Source organism: Bombina bombina, chromosome 4 (assembly GCF_027579735.1).
Source record: "Bombina bombina isolate aBomBom1 chromosome 4, aBomBom1.pri, whole genome shotgun sequence".
Classification (NCBI taxonomy): domain Eukaryota; kingdom Metazoa; phylum Chordata; class Amphibia; order Anura; family Bombinatoridae; genus Bombina; species Bombina bombina.
In genome coordinates, this window is record NC_069502.1 from 742,067,145 (window position 1) to 742,088,247 (window position 21,103).

At 38.1% G+C, this 21,103-nt stretch overlaps 1 protein-coding gene across 2 annotated transcripts in view; it reads left to right on the top strand.

Annotated features, from left to right (window-relative positions):
• LOC128655576 (protein unc-93 homolog A-like) overlaps positions 1 to 21,103 on the top strand; it is a 99,785-nt gene that overhangs the window by 50,043 nt on the left and 28,639 nt on the right. For both annotated transcript variants that reach the window (XM_053709168.1, XM_053709169.1), the window contains exon 3: positions 13,120 to 13,349. In XM_053709168.1, coding sequence (XP_053565143.1) covers positions 13,120 to 13,349 — 230 coding nt within the window. The remainder of the gene's footprint in view (positions 1 to 13,119; positions 13,350 to 21,103) is intronic.

The window sequence follows — 21,103 nt, forward strand, 5'->3', positions numbered from 1 at the left end:
TGTTCTTTTATGTTCTTTACATTTGTATTGTGTTGAGCATGTCTTTTTCTATGTATTTATTTGTGATATACTCTGCTTCTTGTGCAGACACCATATGTGGATCTGTAGGCATCCATCTTCGTTTTGTCTGGGGTGTGATATGTATACTTTGTGGAGCATACAGTAGGTGCACATAGTGGCTTTATGATGTGGAGTTGTCTTTAACTTTTATAGATGGCCTTTCACTAGATACTTTGTTTCAGTATAGCCTCTAATTTTGGGCCGTTTGCCAAGGCTCTTTTCCGGCAATTTGAAGCTTTAATGTGTGCATAGCCATTCGCCATAGTTGTTTATGTACCGTTGTCATGGCAACCTTTTATACTGTGTGGTTAGGTCGCATGGATGACGTCAGCACACTTAGCCGCAGGGTGTGTGTTTAGGATTTAACATTTGTCACTCCTGGACCTACTCACACCAGGTACCTTATACACAGTTAATATTTGGTGCACATATATGGATTACTATGATTGCATCTGGTTTACACTCCTATAACAATACTGTTATCATGTAAACTAATACTGACCATGTTTTAACTCTGGGCTTGCTAGCCGTAGTCCATATGACAGTATTAAGGTCTATTGATGTTTTTAAGGATTATAGTTCCCCTCAGACCTTGCTATTACTTAATATGTGCAGTTTGATATTGAAGATTTAACCTGCTCTGTGTCCATTAGGCTGATTATATATTATATATTTTTATATTTTACCACAAGTGCACATTGTATGGATATTAAATTCACAACATTACACAACACACCTCTATTAAGAATATACGTTAGGGGACACTTTATTTGCAACACAGGTAAAATGCAATGTACTATTGATTGATTTATTTGTATGTTTTGCACCTATATTGTATTCCAACATTTTATGTACATTAGCATGTTTGTAGGGTATATACACCTTTGGATATCAATTATTTTATCATTTGTTTATTGTCCATATATTGCTTTTGAGATGAGCATCTGATTATTATTGCACTTGATTTGTGAAAAATTTTTTGTTGAGGATCACTATGGCAACCATTTTTGGCGCAATTTTCACTGGGGGAGGGGTTTGTTTGGCTATATATTTTCAATTGCTGTTTATTTGGGTTTGTCTGAGGAAGGGGAGTGAGTCCCTGAAACGTCACGCTTGATTAAAATTATTATTTGATTAAAAGACCAGTGAGTGCCTTCCTTATCTCTTTTATATATATATATATATATATATATATATATATATATATATATATATATATATATATATATATATATATATATATCACAGTTTTGGTTATGCAAAACTGGGGAATAGGTAATAAAGTGAATATCTATCTTTTTAAACAATAACAATTGTGGAGTAAACTGTCCCTTTAAAGGACCATTACATACAATAGAATAAAGAGACAATCCACTTACTCTGAATTTTAAACAAGCAAAATCTAAAAGACCACTGTAGCATTTAGTGCTTTTCGAATCTTTAAGTGCACCCTTATTATTACTAATTGTATAGCACAGAACTACATTAACGCATTTACTTGTGCACCATTGGCACAGCGCACCATTGCCTTAGCACAAAACCTATATCTGACATTAATTTTACTGTGCACCCGCACTATCGGAAATGCAGATGTTAGAATGCCTTAGACTTTAGAATGTCCTAGAACTGGGGCTTTTTTTGTGTGCATCGGATTGCGCTTGTATTACAAGTTGAAAGTTAAACGTTTGCGTGTGAGTGAAAACTCAACAAACGCAAAAAGTTGAACTTCGAATATAGAAACCGCGTTAAAGTATTTCCCATAGACTTTAATGGAGTGCTCAAACTGCAAAAAAAAAAGCAACTAACACGTATACTCTCGCACTAACCGAACCAAATTTATTCAAGATCACTAAGCCTGACACAAAATATGAATATTTCACATTCCAATGTTCTTCAAATAGACTATGTTTTATTTATTCTTAAATAAATATTTCTATTTAAGTATAATACACACACACACACACACACACACACACATACATATATATATATATATATATATATATATATATATATATATATATATATATATATATATATATAATGATTTTTTTGGTAAAATATATATCAGTGTAAAGCTGATGTGGTGCCACTTTTTAAAAAAGGGAAACAGGGCTGATCCAGGAAGCTATAGACCAGTTAGTCTCACATCGATAGTGGAGAAGATACTTGAAGGGATTATAAGGGAATATATTGATGAGTATATTAGTATGAACAAAATTATAAATTCAAATCAGCATGGTTTTATGAGAAATACATTATGTCAAACTAATCTAAATAGATTCTATGAGGAAGTAAGTAATAATATAGATAAAGGGAACTCAGTTGATGGAATATACTTGGAGTTTGCAAAGGCGTTTAATTTTGTGCATTCATCTTTCATGTGGCACTGTATCAAAGGAACTGGGAATAGCTGAAATGTTAGCTCCTAGATAAATAACTTGATAAAAGAAAGGGAGTGAGTAGTTGTAAACAAATCATACTCAAATTGGACAAAGGTAATCAGTGGAGTCCATATGTAAAAAAGAAAGATAAAAATCAAATACTGGCACACTTGTGTACAATATACCGGGGGTATATAATACAATACAAATATAGAAAAGAGGGTAGGAAATTAGAAACTCTTTAAAATTGAAACTTAACTTGTATTATAAGTGTAAAACATAGACACACTAAAAACCATTAGAGAAAAATAAACACCAAACAGACACAAAAATACTCTGCTTCCAAAAAAAGGGCACAATGGCCCCAGAAATCAAAATGGTGCTAGGTATAACACTATCTATAAGGTTAATGAGATCAGCACACAATGGGTGATTATCCCTATTACCAGGTGTACAGCGAATGCATCAAGATATACAATGACCATACAGGCTTTTCTATGCTTTCACTGAATAGTTGCAGTTATGTTCTTATATAGATATCAATATGCATTTACATATGAAAATATATTCAAGCACATATCTCCAAATTCCAACTAGACCTATGCATAGGGCAGCACTAAATAATGAATATATCAATAAATTGTAAAATATACTAAAACAAAAAAAAAATTAAATGTATCCGATTTTGTTTCTCTCTAGAACTCACATATAAGAAGTGTACGCATTAAACATAAAATGTATAGTGTAAGGTCGGTTTATCATAGCAATTAACTTGTTATGGTGCCATTTTCCAGAAATACGACATTGAATGAAATCGTTAAAGGGACACTAAACCCCAAATTTTTTTCTTCCGTGATTCAGATAGAGCATGCAATTTTAAGCAACTTTCTAATTTACTCCTATTATCAAATTTTCTTCATTCTCTTGGTATCTTTATTTGAAATGCAATAATGTAAGTTTAGATGCTGGCCCATTTTTGGTGAACAACCTGGGTTGTTCTTGCTGAAAAAAGTGCTATCCAGATTCCTGAACCAAAAAAAAAAAAGCTTAGATGCCTTCTTTTTTAACCCCTTAACGACTGAGGACGTGCAGGGTACGTCCTCAGAAAAAAGGCAATTAACGCCTGAGAACGTACCCTGCACGTCCTCAGTGTGGAAAGCAGCTGGAAGCGATCCTGCTCGCTTCCAGATGCTTTCCGGTTATTGCAGTGATGCCTCGATATGGAGGCATCCTGCAATAACCTTTTTAAGCCATCCGGTGCAGAGAGAGCGACTCTGTGGCCCTCTCTGCACCGGAGATCGGTGGCTTGCTGCGTTGGTGGGTGGGAGCCGGACCGGGAGGCGGGTGGCGGCCATCGATGGCCCTGGTTATGTGAAGGGGGGAGGGATTGTGGGCGGGGGTGGCTGGGGGCACGCACAGGCACGCGCGCGTGCACGGGAGGGTGGGGGCGGGCGCGTGCACGGGGAGGGAGCGGGTGGGAACCGCTACACTAGAGAAAATGCTGAAAATAAAAAATGTCAAAAATGTAAAAAAATAATAATACGATCAGCAAGGTGGTGGGGGTTTGTCTGTGGGGGGGGGGTTGGGGAAGCTACACTACAGAAAAAAAAAATAAACAAAAAAGCACTTTTTATTGCAAACTGGGTACTGGCAGACAGCTGCCAGTACCCAAGATGGCCCCCAATAAGGCAGAGGGGAGGGTTAGAGAGCGGTTTTGGGGGGGATCAGGGAGGCTGGGGGCTAAGGGGGGGATCCTACACAGTAGCATATGTAAGTATGCTAAAAAAAAATATTTTTTTTTAAAAAACCCTTTTATTTTAGTACTGGCAGACTTTCTGCCAGTACTTAAGATGGCGGGGACAATTGTGGGGTGGGGGAGGGAAGGGAGCTGTTTGGGAGGGATCAGGGGGTGGGATGTGTCAGATGGGAGGCTGATCTCTACACTAAAGCTAAAATTAACCCTGCAAGCTCCCTACAAACTCCCTAATTAACCCCTTCACTGCTAGCCATAATACACGTGTGAGGCGCAGCAGGATTTAGCGGCCTTCTAATTGCCAGAAAGCAACGCCAAAGTCATATATGTCTGCTATTTCTGAACAAAGGGGATCCCAGACAAGCATTTACAACCATTTGTGCCATAATTGCACAAGTTTTTTGTAAATGATTTCAGTGAGAAACCTAAAATTTGATCGCATTTGGCGGTGAAATGGTGGCATGAAATATACCAAAATGTGCCTAGATCAATACTTGGGGTTGTCTACTACACTACACTAAAGCTAAAAATAACCCTACAAGCTCCCTAAAAGCTCCCTAATTAACCCCTTAACTGCTGGGCATAATACACTTGTGGTGCGCAGTGGCATTTAGCGGCCTTCTAATTACCAAAAAGCAACGCCAAAGCCATATATGTCTGCTATTTCTGAACAAAGGGGATCCCAGAGAAGAATTTACAACCATTTATGCCATAATTGCACAAGTTGTTTGTAAATAATTTCAGTGAGAAACCGAAAGTTTGTGAAAAAATTTGTGAAAAAGTGAACGATTTTTTGTATTTGATCGCATTTGGCGGTGAAATGGTGGTATGAAATATACCAAAATTGGCCTAGATCAATACTTTGGGATGTCTACTAAAAAAAAATATATACATGTCAAGGGATATTCAGGGATTCCTGAAAGATATTAGTGTTCTAATGTAACTAGCGCTAATTTTGGAAGAAAAATGGTTTGGAAATAGCAAAGTGCTACTTGTATTTATGGCCCTATAACTTGCAAAAAAAGCAAAGAACATGTTAACATTGGGTATTTCTAAACTCAGGACAAAATTTTGAAACTATTTAGCATGGTTGTTTTTTGGTGGTTTTAGATATGTAACAGATTTTGGGGTTCAAAGTTAGAAAAAGTGTGGTTTTTTTCCATTTTTCCTCATATTTTATCATTTTTTTTATAGTAAATTATATGATATGATGAAAATAATGGTATCTTTAGAAAGTCCATTTAATGGCGAGAAAAACGGTATATAATATGTGTGGGTACAGTAAATGAGTAAGAAGAAAATGACAGCTAAACACAAACACCCCAAAAATGTAAAAATAGCCTTGGTCCCAAACGGACAGAAAATGGAAAAGTGCTGTGGTCATTAAGGGGTTAAATAAAGATAACAAGAGAACAAAGAAAAATGTATAATATATAATAGGAGTAAATTAGAAAGTTGCTTAAAATTGCATGTTCTATCTAAATAAAAAAATTGGGTTCAGTGTCCCTTTAACACAACGTTAACTTACACCTACACAAAAAGAGTGACTGCACACTGCACAAAATATTTAAATGGAAAGCTGGTACTAAAATAGAGCCATAAACTACTTTTAACTGTAGAACGCTTTGGTAGCTTATGGCTCCATTTTTACTGACTCAATGGAACCAAGCCCTTATTTTGAGTTCTTGCAACAACAGAGGACTTGAAATGTTTTTTTTGTACTAATATAGAAAATGACTTTACTTTTTTTTTTTTTTTATTACCTCTAGTTCTATATTCTCCATGATAATCCTGAAATGTTATATTGGAGAAACTGTTCTAAGTTCCAACACATTTAAAACCAAATAATATTTTGCTGCAGTTTAGGGTCTTGGAACCTATGGTCAAGCACACCACTTGTTAAACCATTATTAATCTCATGATTATTGACCGTTACCTACCTAGAGGATGCCTTCTCTTCCAGAGCTTTTTAATAAGAGTAACATGGACCTTTTTGGAAGTTCTTAGCACAGGAGAAGGTTAACAAATGCAAAAAGGTTTTTTCCTCCCATGTTGAATTTGAGAAAAGGGGTGAGGAACAGTGCAGTTACAATATGATGATATCAATATTTCAGGATTACTGTCACCATAATCAGTTTTGGAGATATCACATTAACCATAGCCAGTGAAGATTCCTTTTCTTTGGTTTTCTTTTTTTTAGTTTAAAATGTTTTTTTATTGAAAAATTCTCAATTTACAAAACAGAATTGCAGAAATTTGACCAAATCAAAAAAACATTACACATATTTGGCAATTAAGTCATAGCAGGTATATCAGAGTACATATATTATAAGACCTATGTTTCAATTACATTTTGAATCCTTTTTTTTTTTTTAACTTTTTGTATGCTAATAATGGCCAAAGGTCACACATGCACCACAATTTCCCTTTTATCTCAATACCCTAATAATTCAAATGAAATTAATATAAATAATACAAAATATAATACTGGTATGGGTAGGGAATTGTTTAAGGCTAGTGGTTTCTGTCCATCTGCCTGAAGGACATAATATGGGTCATAGCAATGAGAAGGGGAGTCTTATTTTGGGTTTTAGATTTGGTGTTTTCTCCCTGGTCATACTAAAGATGTCCATATTTGTTGGTAAGTGTTACTAGGTTTTGCCAAGATAGTTTTTCTTTACACATTTGATTCAGTGGAAAGATATTTACAAAATGTTGTGCTTTTAGTATATAACCTTTTATTTTAACTTCAACTTTTTGTGATATTTAGAATGAAAAAAATAATAATAATAATATCTGTATATTAGAAAAATCCACTAGAACATAAACAGAATTTATGCTTACCTGATAAATTTCTTTCTTTTGCGATGTACTGAGTCAACAGATTCATCCTAACTTGTGGGATATTGTCCTTCCTGACAGGAAGAAGCAAAGAGAGCACCACAGCAGAGCTGTCTATATAGCTCCCCCCTTAACTCCACCCCCCAGTCATTCGACCGAAGGCCAAGGAAGAAAAGGAGAAACTATAAGGTGCAGAGGTGACTGAAGTTTACATAAAAAATACTATCTGTCTTGAATAGACAGGGCGGGCTGTGGACTCGGTACATCACAAATGAAAGAAATTTATCAGGTAAGCATAAATTCTGTTTTCTTTTGCAAGATGTACCGAGTCCACGGATTCATCCTAACTTGTGGGATACCAATACCAAAGCTTTAGGACACGGATGAAGGGAGGGACAAGATAGGAACCTAAACGGAAGGCACCACTGCTTGCAAAACCTTTCTCCCAAAAATAGCATCCGAAAAAGCAAAAGTATCAAATTTGGAAAATTTGGAAAAGTTATGAAGCGAAGACCAAATCGCAGCCTTACAAATCTGTTCAACAGAAGCATCATTTTTAAAAGCCCATGTGGAAGCCACCACTGTAGTGGGGTGAGCTGTAATTCTTTCAGGAGGCTGCTGTCCAGCAGTCTCAAAAGCCAAACGGATGATGCTTTTCAGCCAAAAGGAAAGAGAGGTAGCCGTAGCCTTTTGACCTCTACGCTTTCCAGCATAGACAACAAACAAAGTAGATGATTGGCGAAAATCTTTGGTTGCCTGCAAATTAAACTTCAAGGCACGAACCACGTCCAAGTTGTGCAACAGACGGTCCTTCTTAGAAGAAGGATTAGGACACAGAGAAGGAATAACAATTTCCTGATTGATATTCCTGTTAGAAACAACCTTAGGGAGGAACCCAGGTTTGGTACGCAAAACCACCTTATCAGCATGGAAAACAAGATAAGGCGAGTCACATTGTAATGCAGATAGTTCAGAAACTCTTCAAGCTGAAGAGATAGCAACTAGAAATAGAACTTTCCAAGATAGAAGCTTAATATCTATGGAATGCATGGGTTCAAACGGAACCCCCTGAAGAACTTTAAGAACTAAATTGAGACTCCATGGCGGAGCAACAGGTTTAAACACAGGCTTAATTTTAACTAAAGCCTGACAAAAAGCCCGAACGTCTGGGACATCTGCCAGGCGCTTGTGCAACAGAATAGACAAAGCAGATATCTGTCCCTTTAAGGAACTAGCGAACAATCCTTTCTCCAATCCTTCTTGGAGAAAAGACAAAATCCTAGGAATCCTGATCTTACTCAATGAGTAGCCTTTGGATTCACACCAAAAAAGATATTTACGCCATATCTTATGATAGATCTTCATGGTGACAGGCTTTCGAGCCTGAATCAAGGTATCTATGACCGACTCAGAGAAACCCCGCTTTGATAAAATCAAGCTTTCAATCTCCAAGCAGTCAGTTGCAGAGAAATTAGATTTGGATGCTTGAATGGACTTTGAATCAAAAGGTCCCATCTCAGTGGCAGAGTCCATGGTGGCAGAGATGACATGTCCACCAGGTCTGCATATCAAGTCCTGCGTGGACACGCAGGCGCTATCAAAATCACTGAAGCTCTCTCCTGTTTGATTCTGGCAATCAGACGCGGAAGGAAAGGGAATGGTGGAAACACATAAGCCAGGTTGAACGACCAGGGTACTGCTAGAGCATCTATCAGTACTGCCTGAGGATCCCTTGACCTGGATCCGTAACAAGGAAGTTTGGCGTTCTGACGAGACGCCATCATATACAATTCTGGTGTGCCCCATAGCTGAACCAGTTGAGCAAACACCTCCGGATGGAGCTCCCATTCCCCCGGATGAAAAGTCTGCCTCCCAGTCCTCCACCCCTGGGATATAGATCGCTGATAGATGGCAAGAGTCTCTGCCCATTGGATTATCCTGGAAACTTCTATCATCGCCAAGGAACTCCTTGTTCCCCCCTGATGATTGATATAAGCTACAGTCGTGATGTTGTCCGACTGAAACCTGATGAATCTGGCCGAAGTCAGCTGAGGCCACGCCTGAAGAGCATTGAATATCGCTCTTAATTCCAGAATATTTATCGGTAGGAGGGCCTCCTCCTGAGTTCACAAACCCTGTGCTTTCAGGGAATTCCAGACTGCACCCCAGCCCAGTAGGCTGGCATCCGTCGTCACAATAACCCACGCTGGCCTGCGGAAACACATTCCCCTGGACAGGTGATCCTGTGACAACCACCAAATTAGAGAGTCTCTGGTCTCTTGATCCAGAATTATCTGAGGAGATAAATCTGCATAATCCCCATTCCACTGTTTGAGTATGCATAGTTGCAGTGGTCTGAGATGCAAGCGAGCAAACGGAACTATGTCCATTGCCGCTACCATAAGTCCGATTACCTCCATACACTGAGCCATTGACGGCCGAGGAATGGAATGAAGAGCTCGGCAGGTGGTTAAAATCTTTGATTTCCTGACCTCCATCAGAAATATTTTCATGTCCACCGAATCTATCAGAGTTCCCAGGAATGGAATTCTTGTGAGAGGAATAAGAGAACTCTTTTTCACGTTCACCTTCCACCCATGAGATCTTAGAAAGGCCAACACTAAGTCCGTGTGAGACTTGGCAAGTTGGAAAGTCGATGCTTGAAATAAGATGTCGTCTAGATAAGACGCCACTGCTATGCCCCTCGGCCTTAGGACCGCCAGAAGGGACCCTAGCACCTTTGTGAAGATTCTTGGCACCGTGTCCAACCTGAAGGGAAGAGCCAAAAACTGGTAATGCCTTTCCAGAAAGGCAAACCTGAGGAACTGGTGATGATCTTTGTGGATAGGAATGTGTAGATATGCATCCTTTAGATCCACGGTAGTCATATATTGACCCTCCTGGATCATTGGTAAAATAGTCCGAATGGTCTCCATCTTGAAGGATGGAACTCTTAGGAATTGGTTTAGGATCTTGAGATCTAGAATTGGTCTGAAGGTTCCCTTTTTTTTGAGAACCACAAACAGATTGGAGTAGAAACCTTGCCCCTGTTCTGTTTTTGGAACTGGGCAGATCACTCCCATGGTAAAAAGGTCTTCTACACAGCGTAAGAACGCCTCTCTTTTGTCTGGTTTACAGACAATTGAGAAAGATGGAACCTCCCCCATGGAGGAGAATCTTTGAAATCTAGGAGATACCCCTGGGTTAAAATTTCTATAGCCCAGGAGTCCTGAACATCTCTTGCCCAGGCCTGAGCAAAGAGAGAAAGTTTGCCCCCTACTTGATCCGGTCCCGGATCAGGGGCTACCCCTTCATGCTGTCTTAGTGGCAGCAGCAGGCTTTAAGGCCTGTTTACCCTTGTTCCAAGCCTGGTTAGGTCTCCAGGTTGGCTTGGATTGAGCAAAGTTCCCCTCTTGCTTTGCAGCAGGGGAAGAGGAAGTGGGACCACCCTTGAAGTTTCGAAAGGAACGAAAATTATTTTGTTTGGTCCTTGTCTTATTTGACTTATTTTGAGGGAGGGCATGACCCTTCCCTCCAGTGATGTCTGAAATGATCTCTTTCAGTGCAGGCCCGAATAGGGTCTTACCTTTGAAAGGGATGGTCAAAAGCTTAGATTTAGATGACACATCAGCTGACCAGGACTTAAGCCATAACGCTTAATGGCAAAACCTGAATTCTTTGCCGCTAACTTAGCAAGATGAAAAGCGGCGTCTGTAATAAAAGAATTAGCCAACTTAAGGGCCTTAATTCTGTCCAAAATATCATCTAGTGGGGTCTCCATCTGAAGAGCCTCTTCTAGAGCCTCAAACCAAAAAGCAGCTGCAGTTGTTACCAGAACAATGCACGCTATAGGTTGAAGAAGAAAACCCGGATGAACAAAAAATTTCTTTAGGAGACCCTCTAACTTTTTATCCATAGGATCAATGAAAGCACAACTGTCTTCAATAGGTATAGTTGTACGTTTAGCCAGAGTAGAAATAGCTCCCTCCACCATAGGGACCGTCTGCCATGAGTCCTTTATGGTGTCAAAAATGGGGAACATTTTCTTAAAAACAGGAGGGGGAGTGAACGGAATACCTGGTCTATCCCACTCCTTAGTAACAATGTCCGAAATCCTCTTAGGGACCGGAACAACATCAGTGTAAACAGGAACCTCTAAATATTTGTCCATTTTACACAATTTCTCTGGAACGACAATAGGGTCACAATCATCCAGAGTAGCTAAAACCTCCCTGAGCAATAAACGGAGGTGCTCTAGCTTAAATTTAAATGCCGTCATATCTGAATCTGTCTGAGGGAACATTTTTCCTGAATCAGAAATCTCTCCCTCAGACAGCAAATCCCTCATCCTTACCTCAGAACATTGTGAGGCAATATCGGATACGGCTACTAAAGCGTCAGAAGGCTCAGCATTTGTTCTTAACCCAGAGCTACTGCACTTCCCTTGCAACCCTGGCAGTTTAGATAAAACCTCTGTGAGGGTAGTATTCATAACTGAAGCCATATATTGCAAGGTGAAAGAATTAGACGCACTAGAAGTACTTGGCGTCGCTTGTGCGGGCGTAACTGGTTGTGACACTTGGGGAGAACTAGATGGCGAAACCTGATTTACTTCTGTCTGAGAATCATTTAATGCCAAATTCTTATAAGTCAAAATATGCTGTTTGCAATTTATAGACATATCAGTACAATTGGGACACATTCTTAGAGGGGGTTCCACAATGGCTTCTAAACAAATTGAACAATGAGTTTCCTCAGTGTCAGACATGTTTAACAGGCTAGTAATGAAGCAAGCAAGCTTGAAAAACACTTTATTTAATGAAAAAACACAATTTGCAAAAACTGTACCTTTAAAAGAAAAAAAAGGCATACACAAACTGCAAAACAGGTTAAAATTGCTTCAAAAATTCCGAAATTTTAACAGTACACCCACTAAGCTTTAGAAGGATTGCACCACAAGTAACCAAGCAATAGACCCCCAAATGAAAAAAACGGATTGATAAGTGTCTAAAACCGGTTAAAACACACTAAAGCACCTTGCCACAGCTCTGCTGTGGCCCTACCTGCCCTTAGGAAGTGATAATATGGGGTTTAAAGCTTTAATAAGTCCCTCAGAAGACTCTCAGGACCTCAGGAGAAGTTGCTTGCTGCTTGTAAATGTAGGCCCCGCCCACCTCACTCGATGTTGCTGGGGCCTACACAAAACTAACAAACCCTGCCTGAAAGCCATGTGGGTTATAAACAACCCAAAAGAACCCTCAAGCAAATGTCCCATAAAAACAGAAAACGTTACTCCCAGACACAAAAACGTTTGTCCCAAATTCACATAACAAACTGAGTGCCCACAAAAAATTAACCCTTTATGCAAGCTAGTATAAACCTCTGATAACACTAGGATTACTGCTTACCCTTCCCCTAATGGGGACACTGTCAGCCTTTCTGAGTTAACACAGTCACTGCAGAAAATATGACTGAACATACCTCATTGCTGTATAGCAAGAAACCGTTCCTCACACTGAAGTTTTCCGGTACTCCTCAGCTTCTATGGGAACAGCAGTGGACCTTAGTTACAAATGCTAAGATCATCATCCTCCAGGCAGAAATCTTCATCTATGTCCTGCCTGAGAGTAAATAGTACAACACCGGTACCATTTAAAAATAACAAACACTTGATTGAAGATAAAATAAAACTAACAGTTTAACACCTCTTCTCTTTACCCTTCCTGCTTAGAGCCAGCAAAGAGAATGAATGGGGGGTGGGGTTAAGGGGGGAGCTATATAGACAGCTCTGCTGTGGTGCTCTCTTTGCTACTTCCTGTCAGGAAGGACAATATCCCACAAGTTAGGATGAATCCGTGGACTCGGTACATCTTGCTAAAGAAATATATGAGCAGACGGTTGCCACACTAGTTTATCCATAATTTACCATTAGTTTTAGTTTTGACCTAAATGTTTTTAATTTATTTAACGTTTTGTTATTAAAATGTCAAATATATATATATATATTTAAAAAAAAAAGATTGTATTTTGACAGTTTGAAGTGAATTATGATACGTTAAATCCATATGTTTACATTTTAAGGTACACACTCATTCCCACATCTTTGATTTTGGGATTTGGAGGAGCTCCCTTGTGGGCTGCAAAATGCACATATGTTACAGAGAGTGGAAACAGATATGCAGAGAAAGCTGGAAAGGTTGCAAAGGATATTGTCAATCAATACTTTGGACTATTCTTTTTACTTTTCCAATCATCTGGTGTTTGGGGAAACTTGATATCATCCTTAATATTTGATCAGACTCCAGACGCAGGTAAGGCACAGATCAATATACTATACATTTCTTAATCTTATTATGTTATAATGTTGAACACATAACACATATCTCCTATCAAATACACAGTTTAACCCCTTAAGGAGTGCAACTTACCATGTATGTCTCCAGTCATTAAGGGTTTCCTTGATTATAATAGAGCGGGTCCCGCCACTGGCGGCAAAACCACAATATTAGTATCGCAAACCCCATGGTCCTTAAGGTGTTCAAAATGCAAAACACTAAATAAATGTTATTTGATTCACTAATCATGTAACTTGTAGTTCCTTGCAAACCTCATAATGCTAATAAAATTAAATGAAATAAAACAGAACTGTGAAAGTGCACTGCTTCTGTCACAGAAGCAACAATATGCGTGCTCCAAGATGGCAGCACCCAGTATAAAATGCTGGCTATATAATATGATCTATTAGAATGGCCTCCATTTATTAAGCTGCAGAATAACTATGTTCCCAAACAGGGAACCTGTCTGACTGAGCTTGCCACCAGCAATGCTTGTAAGTTATGATTGCACAAGACCCTACTTGTGCAATCCTGCCCACTGCTCTCACATGAGGTCCTGTCAATCACCCTGGACAGATCAGTCCGAGTCAGAGGTGGTCTGCTACAGCTGAGGTGGCAGAGGGGTTAAGAAGGAACAGTCATACGACTGATGATTCTTAACATGCGTATGCAAGCTCACATGAGTGCGCCTGCACTGCAAAGGCTCTGATGTATACAACGTCTTAAATGTAGCCCAATAAGATCACAATCCCAGCATCTTATTGACTGATATACCATAGATTAGTGATGGCAAACCTTTTTGAGCCTGAGTGCCCAAATTGCAACATGAAAGCCACTTATTCATCTCAAAGGATCAGACAGCCTCAAACTTGGCCCTCCAGAGGTTTTGTAACTTAATTTCCCATGATACTCAGCCAGCTGATATGCTGGCTGAGCATCATGGAAATGTAGTTCCAAAACCTCTCAAAGGCCAAGTTTGAGGATGTTTGCTATAGATCGTACATTAAAAGGCCATTATAGTGATAAAATGAAATGATCTAACTCATGGATGGCCAACTGGTGGCCCCTGGGCAATTTGCAGCCCTTTGAATAGTTTTTGCGGCCTCAGTGAAAAAGTTGAACTGTGAATGTGTGACATCGTTTTTGTGGAACCAATTATATGTGCATTTGGGACTTCCGTATAGTCTACAAACCCAAATGAGCCCACTGAAGGGGAGAACTTCAGATAGAAGGTACCCTGTAACATTACATAAATCTGTCACTGCAGCACTAGAAATTTTAAGGAAATTTATTATTTGTCTTTTGATATCCATAAATTAATATGTGCCCCTTAAGGCTTCTAAAATATTGGTCTGCGGCCCCCATGCTTTAGGAAGTTGGCCCCCCACTGCTGGAATTTGTTAGAGCATGTTATTTTATTACTAGTTGTGCAGCAAAGCTATCAGCTAGATTACGAGTTGTGCGTTAGGCTTAAAATGCAGCATTGGCCGGTCCTAACGCTGCTTTTTAATGCCCGCCGGTATTACGAGTCTTGCAGGTACAGGTGTACCGCTCACTTTTTTGGCCAGACTTGGAAATACTGCAAATCCACTTACGTCAATTGCGTATCCTATTTTTTCAATGGGACTTGCATAGCGCCAGTATTACGAGTCTGACAAAAAGTGAGCGGTAGACCCTCTCCTGTCAAGACTGGTACCGCATTTTAAAGTCAGTAGTTAAGAGTTTTACACTACAACGCCGTAGCATAAAACTCTAAACTAAAGTGCTAAAAAGTACACTAACATCCATAAACTACCTATTAACCCCTAAACCGAGGCCCTCCCGCATCGCAAACACTAAAATTAAATTTTTAATCCCTAATCTGCTGAACCGGACGTCGCCGCCACTATAATAAATATATTAACCCCTAAACTGCGGCACTCAGCCTCACAAACATTAGTTAAATATTATTAACCCCTAATCTGCCATCCCTAGCATCGTCAACACCTACCTAAATTTATTAACCCCTAATCTGCCACCCCCAACGTCGCCACCACTATACTAAAGTTATTAACCCCTAAATCTAAGTCTAACCCCCCCTAACTTAAATATAATTTAAATAAATCTAAATAAAATTCCTATCATTAACTAAATAATTCCTATTTAAATCTAAATACTTACCTATAAAACAAACCCTAAGATAGCTACAATATAACTAATAGTTACATTGTAGCTAGCTTAGGGTTTATTTTTATTTTACAGGCAAGTTAGTATTTATTTTAACTAGGTAGAATAGTTACTAAATAGTTATTAACTATTTAATAACTACCTAGCTAAAATAAATACAAAGTTACCTGTAAAATAAAACCTAACCTAAGTTACAATTACACCTAACACTACACTATAATTAAATTAATTCCCTAAATTAAATACAATTAAATACAATTATCTAAAGTACAACCCCCCCCCACTAAATTACAGAAAATAATAAACAAATTACAAGATTTTTAAACTAATTACACCTAATCTAATCCCCCTAACAAAATAAAAAAGCCCCCCAAAATAAAAAAAGCCCTACCCTACACTAAATTACAAATAGCCCTTAAAAGGGCCTTTTGCGGGGCATTGCCCCAAAGTAATCAGCTCTCTTACCTGTAAAAAAAAATTACAAATCCCCCCCCAACATTAAAACCCACCACCCACACAACCAACCCTACTCTAAAACTCACGCAATACCCCCTTAAGAAAAAACAACACTAACCCCTTGTAGAACACCTTACCGGGAGAAGTCTTCACCTAACCGGGTCGAAGTCCTCAACGAAGCTGGGAGAAGTGGTCCTCCAGACGGGCAGAAGTCTTCATCCAGAAGGCATCTTCTATCTTCATCCATCAGGCGCGGAGCGGGTCCATCTTCAAGACATCCGACGCGGAGCATCCTCTTCAATCGATGGCTAACACAGAATGAAGGTACCTTTAAGTGACGTAATACAAGATGGCGTCCCTTCAATTCCAATTGGCAGATAGAATTCTATCAGCCAATCGGAATTAAGGTAGAAAAATTCCTATTGGCTGATGCAATCAGCCAATAGGATTGAAGTTCAATCCTATTGGCTGATCCAATCAGCCAATAGAATGCAAGCTCAATCCTATTGGCTGATTGGGTTGGTTGTGTGGGTGGTGGGTTTTAATGTTGGGGGGGATTTGTAATTTTTTTTACAGGTAAGAGAGCTGATTACTTTGGGGCAATGCCCCGCAAAAGGCCCTTTTAAGGGCTATTTGTAATTTAGTGTAGGGTAGGACTTTTTTTTTTTTATTTGGGGGGGGGGTTATTCTGTTAGAGGGATTAGATTAGGTGCAATTAGTTTAGCTTCAAAATCTTATAATTTGTTTATTATTTTCTGTAATTTAATGTTTGTTTGTTTTTTTTGTACTTTGTAATAATTTTATTTAATTGTATTTAATTTAGGGAATTAATTTAATTATAGTGTAGTGTTAGGTGTAATTGTAACTTAGGTTAGGTTTTATTTTACAGGTAAATTTGTATTTATTTTAGCTAGGTAGTTAGTAAATAGTTATTAACTATTTATTAACTATTCTACCAAGTTAAAATAAATACAAACTTGCCTGTAAAATAAAAATAAACCCTAAGCTAGCTACAATGTAACTAGTTATATTGTAGCTAGCTTAGGGTTTATTTTACAGGTAAGTATTTAGTTTTAAATAGGAATAATTTAGTTAATTATAGTAATTTTATTTAGATTTCTTTTAATTATATTTAAGTTAGGGGGTGTTAGGTTTAGGGTTAGACTTAGGTTTAGGGGTTAATAACTTTAATATAGTGGCGGCGGCGTTGGGGGCGGAAGATTAGGGGTTAATAAATGTAGGTAGGTGGCGGCGACATAGGGGTTAATAAATATAATGTAGGTGTCGGCGATGTTGGGGGCAGCAGATTAGGGGTTCATAAGTATAATGTAGGTGGCGGCGGTGTCCGGATCGGCAGATTAGGGGTTAATAATATAAGAAAGCTGTTATTTTGGATGATTTATTGTTTTATCTAAGTGATAATTTGATGGGTCTGCAATTTACAGGCGAACAAAGCAGGCAGCAGATCAATTACTTAGATTTAACATTGAAAATCACAGATAACCAAATTGTCACTCAAACATACAGAAAACCAGTAGCAGGAAACACCATTTTGCATGCGGCATCCCAGCATCCAGAACATGTCAAAAAGCCATACCAAGAGGGCAGTTTATCAGGCTACGTAGGAATACAAAGAGTGACTTAATCTATGAAATGCAGTCTTTAGAACTGAAAGAGAGGTTAATCAAGAGAGGCTACAATCCAAAAAAGCTTGAACAATCTAGACTTGCAGTAAAAAATGATAAGAGCAAACCCACTAACAATAAAGATAAGCCTGAATTAGGCACTAATGATACTATAGTCTTTACTACTGAGTACTCTATGCATTACAATGCAGTGGTTAAAATCTTAAAGAAACATTCCCATTTATTATTGGGAGATGACATCCTCAAACCTTTTGTTAAAAACTTTAGGTATGTCCCAAAAAAACCTAAGACATTAGGGAAGGTACTTGCTCCTAGTTTGGTCTCAGATACTAAAGGTACTCCTTCAGGGGATTGGCTATCTAAAAAGGGCGTTTTCAAATGTGGAAGTAGAGATTGTAATACCTGCCCTAACCTTATCAAAGGAACCCAATTCTCCTCAAGTGTGGATCATAAACAATATGTCGTAGATTTTTATGCTAACTGTAAAACCAAATTTGCTATCTACCTTCTGACTTGTAAAATTTGTAAATGTCAATACGTGGGAAAAACCTCACGTGAAGTCAGAACAAGGTTTGGAGAACATATGAGAGACGTCAAAAATTACTGTAAGGATTCAACAGTGGCAGGTCATTTTAATGGCTTACATTTTACACATTTGGCAGATATGTCTGTTCAGATTATAGACATAGCTAGAATTCCAATTAGAGGAGGCAACAGACAACAGATATTAGATAAAAAGGAAATATTCTGGATAATTAAATTAAATACACGCCAACCCCTTGGAATGAATAAAGAATGTGACGTCAATTACCTTATAGACAACTGAGTGGTAGAGGGTCAGATATATAGTTCATTATCAACTTTTATCTCATAAAAGAACCTGGTATGCAAGTAGCATTTTGATATTCCCTCTAAACATTTTATTGTAGTCAGGTTTATTGACACTATTTTTTCACATATTTTTATACTTTATACTATATCTTACTCTATTTGGAATCTCTTCTGTACATTTATATTTATAAGTCAGAGCATATATACTTACAGATATTGATTTTATCTTGATATCTTTGTTTATATAGTTCTATTAATTTAGGTAGTCTCAGCTCTTATCCTGTTTGATGTTGGTATAATAGAGCCTGTATATATATTTTTTGTATATTGATCCCAATGCTTGTTTGTCAATGTTTTTAACTATCCATTGTTTTTTAAAACTTTTCTGCACATAAAGGGTTAATTTTCTTCCCTTTAAATAGGTATCACCTACCTAGTGCTCTAGCCTATGAATAAGCGCCACTAGGGGGCGCGAAATGCGTCAGGCCTTGCTTGTCACACCCCTGCTCTTGTGTCTAGCCTCATATGTGTATATTGTATATATATCTTTCATTAAAGTTTTCTTGCATTTTAACTTTAATGTGCGCCCGTTTGGTTTTTGTAGTGCCTGCCACCCTCTCTCCTATTTTGGTTAATAATATAATGTAGGTTGCGGCGATGTCGGGGGCGGCAGATTAGGGGTTAATAAGTGTAAGATTAGGGGTGTTTAGACTCGGGGTTCATGTTAGGCGTAGACATAAAATATATTTCCCCATAGGAATCAATGGGGCCGCGTTAAGGAGTTTTACGCTGCTTTTTGGCAGGTGTTAAACTTTTTTTCAGCCGGCTCTCCCCGTTGATTCCTATGGGGAAATCGTGCACGAGCACGTGACACCAGCTCACCGCCAAGGTAAGCAGCGCTGGTATTGGAGTGCGGTAAGGAGCAAAATTTTGCTCAACGCTCACTTCTTGTCTAGGTTGTAAAAACCCGTAATACCAGCGATGTCTGTAAGTGAACGGTGAGCATAAACTGCTCGTTAGCACCACACAGTCTCTAACGCAAAACTCGTAATCTAGGTGTAAGTGTTTAACCCACCACAAAGGGAGATCAGTGGTGCTCTGTGGGTTCTGGGTGGTACTTTAACTATGTGTTTAACCCATTTGTGTAGATTAAACACATAACTGCTGCATTTCATTTCATCATTAGTATTTAATTTAAGATGTATTAGTTAGGCTGCAATGTATTAATTGAGGTCTCCACACTTTCCCATGGTAATAGACACAATTATAGGGAGGATTATTAAAGGGACAATAAACCCAACATTTTTCATTAATGATTCAGATAGAGAATACAATTTTAAGCAACATCCTAATTTACTTTTATTATCTAATTTGCTTCATTCTTTAAATATCCTTTGTTGAAGAAAAGCAATGCACAAGGGTGAGCCAATCACACGAGGCATCTATGTGCAGCCACCAATTCAACAGCCACTGAGCCTATCTAGATATGCTTTTCAGCAACGGATATCAAGAGAATTAAGCAAATTAGATAATTGATATAAATTAGAAAGTTGTTAAAAATCGCATGCTCTTTCTAAATCATGAAATAAAAAATTTGTGTTTCATGTCCCTTTAAGGATAATCAGGATATACTGTGTGTCTGAACATTCAGTCAAGCCTGAGCCTTGTTTAAGATGCATATACAGTATATTTATTTTGCTATGATATAGTTTGTGATACAACAATATTTAGAATTATGTTCCACATAAGTCTAATAAATAATTAGATTTTTGTTTGTTTAATAAAGTTTTATATAGAAAAGAGGGTATTTAATAGATAGAATATTTCAACAGAGGTGGTGAAATAAATATATAAATTTGTGTTCAAAAGTCTTGTACATATGCCATTTTTACTCTTATTTTTTTCGTCTGTCAAATACAGCAAAGTTTAGGTTTGTTGACTGCAGAGGGTGTATTCATTTCATATAGAAAATTAATGAAATATTTATTTTGTATGCATGCAATGATGTTTTGTCAATCTAATTACTAAGACTAGATTGACATCCTATTAATAATTTAGAACAGTGAGAATTCTAGTGTACATCCAGATGAGTTTTTAAAACTGTTCTCTCTCACTGTCATGTATAAGGATTATATATATATATATATATTGGAAAGGCCACTGCAAATACAGTCAGGCAACTGTATTCTGTATGAAACGTTTCTTTAATAAAAGTAAAACAGTCTTTTTCCAGAGTCAGGGTATACTTCCCCTTTAAATGAAAAAATGCTTTTCAGCAGCAACAGAAAATACAAAACAAAAAGGCCTACTCCTGTTAGGAGACTTACAGTAGTTTCCTTAACTACTATTACTGGTCCAGCTACTCTGGCCCCAGTGAAAAACAAACAAGCATTCACAGCTTTTACAAAACAAAACAATTTTCTCACCAGATCTTTAACTTCCATGCAGACAGGTCCTTTACAGGTCACCACATGCACGCTCCCAGTGCAGCCTGATACTGAGACCCCTACCTGCTTTCTCAGAGCTATGATATGATATGATGGGCCTAATTAACAAGGAACAGGTGTACTAGCTAACAGAAAAACATTAAAGGGACACTCAAGTCAAAATTAAACTTTTATGGTTCAGTTA